The sequence below is a fragment of the Eptatretus burgeri genome, chromosome 13 (genome assembly GCF_056783735.1).
Source record: "Eptatretus burgeri isolate ZD-2024b chromosome 13, Ebu_testis_v1, whole genome shotgun sequence".
NCBI classification, from domain to species: Eukaryota; Metazoa; Chordata; class Myxini; order Myxiniformes; family Myxinidae; genus Eptatretus; species Eptatretus burgeri.
The window spans coordinates 7,170,521-7,176,915 of NC_140973.1; the positions used below are offsets into that span (position 1 = coordinate 7,170,521).

A 6,395-nucleotide genomic window follows, 5' to 3' on the forward strand; every position below is an offset into this window, starting at 1 on the left:
GGCTCAATCTACCCTGGACATTGCTGCTTCGACTCTCCTAACAATTGATGGAGGCCTTCAATCTTAAACATGAGATCAGGGCCGTCTCTCTTGACATTTCTCAAGCATTCGATACAGTCTGACATCCCGCCATGCTCTCCAAACTCTCTGTCTATGGCATCCAAGGACAACTCCACACATGGCTTTCTGACTTCCTCTACTCTTGTATCCAACATGTCGCTCTCAACGGAATCCTTTCATCCCTTCTCCCCGTCAAGGTTGAAGTGCCCCAAGGCAGTGTTTTGGGTCCAGTGCTATTCCTGATCTTCAACCATGATCTCTCTGACTATCTGGAAAATTCTCTTTATATATTTACTGATGATTCTACCCTCTGTCATGACATCCATCATCCTTCAGACGAGCAGGCTGCAGCCTCTTCCCTCTCCTCAGACCTCGATTAAGAGAAGAAAAAAAGTTATCACAAACTGGTCATACAATTGGAATGTATTTCAATCCTGAAAAATCACATATTCTCATTGTGTCTCCCAAAAATACTATCTGGCAAACATCCCTCCCCCATCATTCGCAGGAACATTGGTCATTACAATCCACTTGAGGAAGTTCAGTCAGTCAACTTTTGGGTCTCACTATCAGCCACGATCCTTCTTCGGCAAACCACATATCTAAGTTTGCCTCTAAAGCCAGCCTCTAACTAGATATCCTCTGTCATGCAAAGTCTTTCATTGGCTCATCTGAACTTTTATCTATCTACATGACCTACACCTGCAGCCGGATTGTGTACTGTCTCTACTCTGGGTACCAACACCCTGTCTCATACATTACTTTGCCTGATGTCATGGAAATCAAGCTGCTCATCATTGGTATCTCCCATGATGAAACCAAGTCTCTGGGCCAATTACTTTCATATCACAGATAGGTCAGCGATATCTATCTATCGATCTCTCTCTCTCTCTCTGACTTGCAGCGTCTGCCCTTTGACCCTCTAACACCCATCCCCCCAAACTTTCTACCATCATTACCTCCACCACCAAAGGTGAAGGAGGTTATGTTTTCACTCCTTTCTGTCTGTCTGGTTGTTTGTTTGTTTGTCTGCTTGTGTACAGGATATCTCAAAAAGTTGTGGACGGATTCGGACGAAACTTGGTGGACAGGTCGGGTGAGTCGACCACGACGAATTGATTCGATTTTGGTGAAGATCTGAATCCGGATCTGGATACGAGAATTATTTAATTTGTGTTTTTAAGTGATTCTTCACCATTGAGAGATAGGGCTCAAAAACGACATACGGCATGATATCTCAAAAATGTATTGGGCCACATATGTTCTCATGGATCAGGCCTTACGGGGCGGATGTATGCGCTCCACCGAGTGCACTTCTAGTTTTTGTTCTGTTAAGTCGTGATCTGTTCTGTTCTACCTCCCCCACGAGCCTTGACACTGCATACAAAAAAGTTTTGCGCATTTCACAACAATCTAAAAGGTGGACCTGAATGAAAGCACCTTTGTGAATATATCGGTAATATCGAGGGAGGGAAATAATGAGTTTAAGGCAGAGATTGTAAATAAATAACTAATTCCTTGTATAATCCTCGCAACATTGGACATTTGCACACATGACCTATAGAATTGTTTGAACTGTGACAACACATGCCCTCCCCACCGTAACAGCGTCATCGTGTTGTGATGAACCCATTGCTCATGACGATAGGAAAACCAGGTTCAAATCCTGTATATACCTCAATTTATGTAAAAAAGTGCATGGAGATCAACTCATGCATTTGACCTGTTACACGGGGTACCATTCAAGCTCCTCCAAGGGCTGAAGATTGCTGTAAATTTTTTTTTTTTTTAATCATAACAATATAATAATATTGTAATGATAATAACAATAATAAATCAACTTCATCCACAAAGTTTTAGCTCAAAGCAAAGGACGCTATGTACATTAGGGATGGGTGCAAGCATGATTGTTTTTTTTTTCTGGCATTCCAAGGCAGCATATTGTATTACTTTCAACTTGGAACAAAATGGGGCCAGCACTTTAAAATGCCTCCAAATGGCTTTTTCTTCTTTCTTTCTTTCTTTCTTTTTTTTTTTTTCCTGGCTGAGCATGTTCCAGCAAACAACACATCCATGCACAAACTTCCCGATTGAGTATAAAACCTAATTTGTGCACTCTGCACTCCTGCACGGCGCTCGGCACAGGTTCAACACGCCACGTAGCCTTTTTGGAGGACAAGCGCGACATCTCAAGATATTGCATTTCTGATGCTATGGCAGCCATCTTGGCATTGGAATGCACATTTGAGCCATCTAGTGAATGTGTAATTTTGATTGGACCAAGATTCGATTGGGAATTTCATCTGTTCCTGGTTGCATGCATCATGCCTTTTTCCGTTTGGTAGATGTGACGTCGCACCGTGTAGTTTAGAACACTAATTTGGAATTTGGCCATTGGTGGTGGCACCCAATGGCATGCTCTTTGCGAAAGGTGCTGTGGGGTCAATTGTTTTCATGGCGGTGATTGCTCGGACGCAGGTCAGCCGGCTTCGAGCATTCCTCCCAAAGAATAGCGGACGCTTTGACGCAGCGCTCGACCCCCGTGTTCAGCATCTGCAGGATGGACGGTTCACCGAGTCCAATGCATGAATCAAACCCAGGTTACGCAACGGCTCAAGAGAGCTTCCATGAAGGGCGTTCAAAAGGTTTTCCAAACGAGATGCATTCATGAATGAATCATAGACCATTGTGAGCATCTCGTTCCAATGACTTATCGAATACCCCCACACAGACTGTACACATTATGTGAACGACACAGTACCTGGTACAGCACGATACACACTGCCTTTACCTTTGTTATTCAAATTGGAAAACAAATATATTTACACGAAAATTCACAGCTCCTTTGGTTGTTCAGTATAATAATTCTGATTTCCACAATGCTTCATGCTCCTTGACATGTGACAATGCGCAACTTTCAAAATGACGTATGAATGCTAATGAGGCCTTTCACACATGCGGTGTGTGTGTGTGTGTGTGTGTGTGTGTGTGTGTGTGTGTGTGTGTGTGTGTGTGTGTGTGTGTGTGTGTGTGTGTGTGTGTGTGTGTGTGTACAAACGTTTCTTGATCATAAACTGATAACTTCATTGAATATTATATTGTGAACACGAATCGGAACATAAATCGGAAAACGAACGTGTAGTTTAACAGTACTTTGGCTCTGAATTTGTCCCGATGGTGCATGCGCAGGGAAGAGCAAGATAATTTTTTTAGTCTGTCTGTCTGGAAGTCAAACAAAAATTGAAAATCATTCCAAACAGGAAACTTACTGTTTTTAAGGACGTCATAATGGACACCTGCAACAAACACAAACAACAGACACAATAACTAATGTAACATGTTCAATAAGGTGGTGTAAATGACGCCACATCAATTGCGATCAACTTCCGAATTTGTTTTTTTTTTTCTACAACCTTAAAAATCTCTGTTTAATTTAAGTTGAATTACACACTATAGAACACAAATCGCTTTTTTTTTGGCAATTTTAAAACGCGTTTATCAGTACTTGGACAAATTATTGCAGCATTTTACATCATTTGGACCAATCAAATTTGCTGCTTGTAGACCCCGCGCAAGTCCTTGTTTCTCAAGACAGCGCAGGTTAAGGTGTTCTATGAACTCTCCGGTTCAAATAGTCTTTCAAAAGCAATTTTCAGCAAAAAAACAACAAGAGTGGCAATTTCAAAATGGTTAACCACAACTATTTTGATCTTGGATGCAAATTAGACTCATAGAAATATAGCAATACGAGAAGTATCCGTGCAAGAGAGGAGTCTGGTTTGTACCATTTCTTGATAATGCAAGTGGCGGAAATCTCTCTCTATCTCACACACACACACACACACACACACACACACACACACACACACACACACACACACACACACACACACACACACACACACACACACACACACACACACACACACACTTTCCCTTTTAGTCATATACTAGTACGTGCCCGTACGTGCAAAAAAAAAATCATAATAATAACTTTCAAATTCGAGCCAGAAACAACAACCACACAAGCCGTTCCTGAGCTCTCGCGGGCCCGTATGTGCACCCCCGCCCCCAAAAAAAACTTTCAAACCACGAGCCAGAAACAACCACACAGGCCGTTCCTTCGCTCTCGTAAACGACGACTGGATTGGGGCATTGTGTTTATCTATAAATGCGCATAAGAAATCGAGAAATTATTAGAATACATTGTCATCACTATCCGGAAGTGGTGCGTGCCCGTTCGGAATGTTCACAAACATTCCACGAATAATTATCGCTTGCATTGAAGTATCAACTGCTGTGATACTTACACACAAAGAGTTAATTAAAATCCAGATTAAAATCAAGTTTACCTCCCTGTCTTTGCTTGCCATGACATTCGCTGCCATTGACCATTGTCACTCCCACGCCATGGTAACTAAGGCACCAATCCCATTGTAACTGACACGGACCATGACATCATCGTCAGCCGGCCGCGCACCGGCCTACGCAGCAACGTGTCTTGTCATTGGTTGGTAAATAAATGGCTGCAGCAATGTGTCTTGTCATTGGTTTGGTAAATAAATGGCTGCAGCAACGTGTCTTATCATTGGGTGGTAAATAAATGGCTGCAGCAACGTGTCTTGTCATTGGTTTGGTAAATAAATGGCTGCAGCAATGTGTCTTATCATTGGTTGGTAAATAAATGGCTGCAGCAATGTGTCTTATCATTGGTTGGTAAATAAATGGCCATAACTTGGGAAGCACTTGTCCGATTAATATCAAACCTTGAAAAGGCACATCCTCAGGTCCCCAGCAATATATCTGGCAAGTTTCAATTAGATCGGACCAGTGGTTGTCGAGAAACAGCGGTCACACACACACACACACACACACACACACACACACACACACACACACACACACACACACACACACACACACACACAGATTGCTGGAATTATAGATAGATGCAATCCTTACTGTAATTCATGGACTCGAGTTTGTGTGTTTGTTTGTTTGTCACACTACTCTTCCTACAGTTCTGGGCTGATTACATCCATACTTGCTATATCGGATCAGCATGTGCATCGGAGGGGGGGAGGGGGGCATGGGGGGGTGTTTTTATCTTTGCTGGTGGTCAGGGAGGGACGCAAATTATCAATGTAAATGTGTATCTTGTAGCAACGCGTCCAGGTGGGGGAGGCTAGGTATGTTTTTGCTTCATGCAGGTAACTTCATGGGTGTGTGTGGGTGTGTGTGTGTGTGTGTGTGTGTGTGTGTGTGTGTGTGTGTGTGTGTGTGTGTGTGTGTGTGTGTGTGTGTGTGTGTGTGTGTGTGTGTGTGTGTGTGTGTCTGTCCGGGCTGTAAAAATTTTTTTTACCATTTGAGCTTTTGTCATCAAATTTTCAACAAAGCTTCATTATGAGAATATTGAGAAGACAAATGAAGAATAAGGTGGAAAAGTCATTGTACCCTTTGGCATACGGAAGTAGAAGTCCGAATACAAAGTGGACGAGCTTTGCATTTTCAGATACTTTCTTGTTTCTCTTGTGGAACAAAGTTGTTAGTTTTGCAATGAAGGGAACACGAAGAGGGAGTACATGGCGATTGTGAATGTGACAGATCCGAGGCGTCCTTGCCTCACATAGCAGTGAGCACAATATGGCGGCTGTAAGATTGGAATCTGTCTTCACACAAACTCATCACCCAAAGTCCCCAACCACACATAACACTCTCCTCCCCCATTATTTGCATTCTTCAAAGTGAAAGGTCAAATTGTCATTTTGTCATTCCATATCTATTCATTACCTCGTTCAAATAGTGGAATATTTAGTTCTTCATGCCATGAACTCTATTCATGGAAAACATGATACAAACAGGAAGTGGATGTCCAACAGGTCGTGGTTTATTATGGTCGCCAATTATCTTTCTGTATAATTTTTAGCTTTTCTGGAATTAATTCCAGATAAGGTATTGTCATCGCGCACTGTCCGTCCGTCCGTCCGTCCGTCTCCTATTTCCACTTCTCTGGCCAAACCTCTGGGTTGATCCGGCTGAAATTTGGCAACAACGTTCCTCTCCTGGCTGGTAATAGGAATTACGAAGCTCATTCCGGTCACATGACTTTAAGTAGGTCAAAATGGCCGACTTAGTAAATTTCTTCAAAAATATTCTTCTTCAGCCTCACCAGTCAGAATGCTACCAAATTTGGGTTCCAACATTAGGCCATGGTAGGGATGTTAAATTGTGGAGGTCACGCCGATCATATGACCGGAAGTGTTTCAAAATGGCCGACTTAGTCCATTTTGGGGAAAATCACGTAAATCCCTTGAAAAATCTTCTTCTACAGACCC

The 6,395-nt window shown here is 42.5% G+C and overlaps 1 protein-coding gene across 3 annotated transcripts in view; it reads right to left on the reverse strand.

Annotated features, from left to right (window-relative positions):
- Positions 1 to 6,395, reverse strand: part of LOC147013767 (rho GTPase-activating protein 7-like) — a 136,434-nt gene that overhangs the window by 108,677 nt on the left and 21,362 nt on the right. For 2 of the 3 annotated variants that reach the window (XM_085850970.1, XM_085850964.1), the window contains one exon: positions 3,330 to 3,356. The exons of the other annotated variant lie outside the window; for it this stretch is intronic. In XM_085850970.1, the coding sequence (XP_085707096.1) occupies positions 3,330 to 3,356 (27 nt within the window). The remainder of the gene's footprint in view (positions 1 to 3,329; positions 3,357 to 6,395) is intronic. 3 annotated transcript variants of the gene reach the window in all.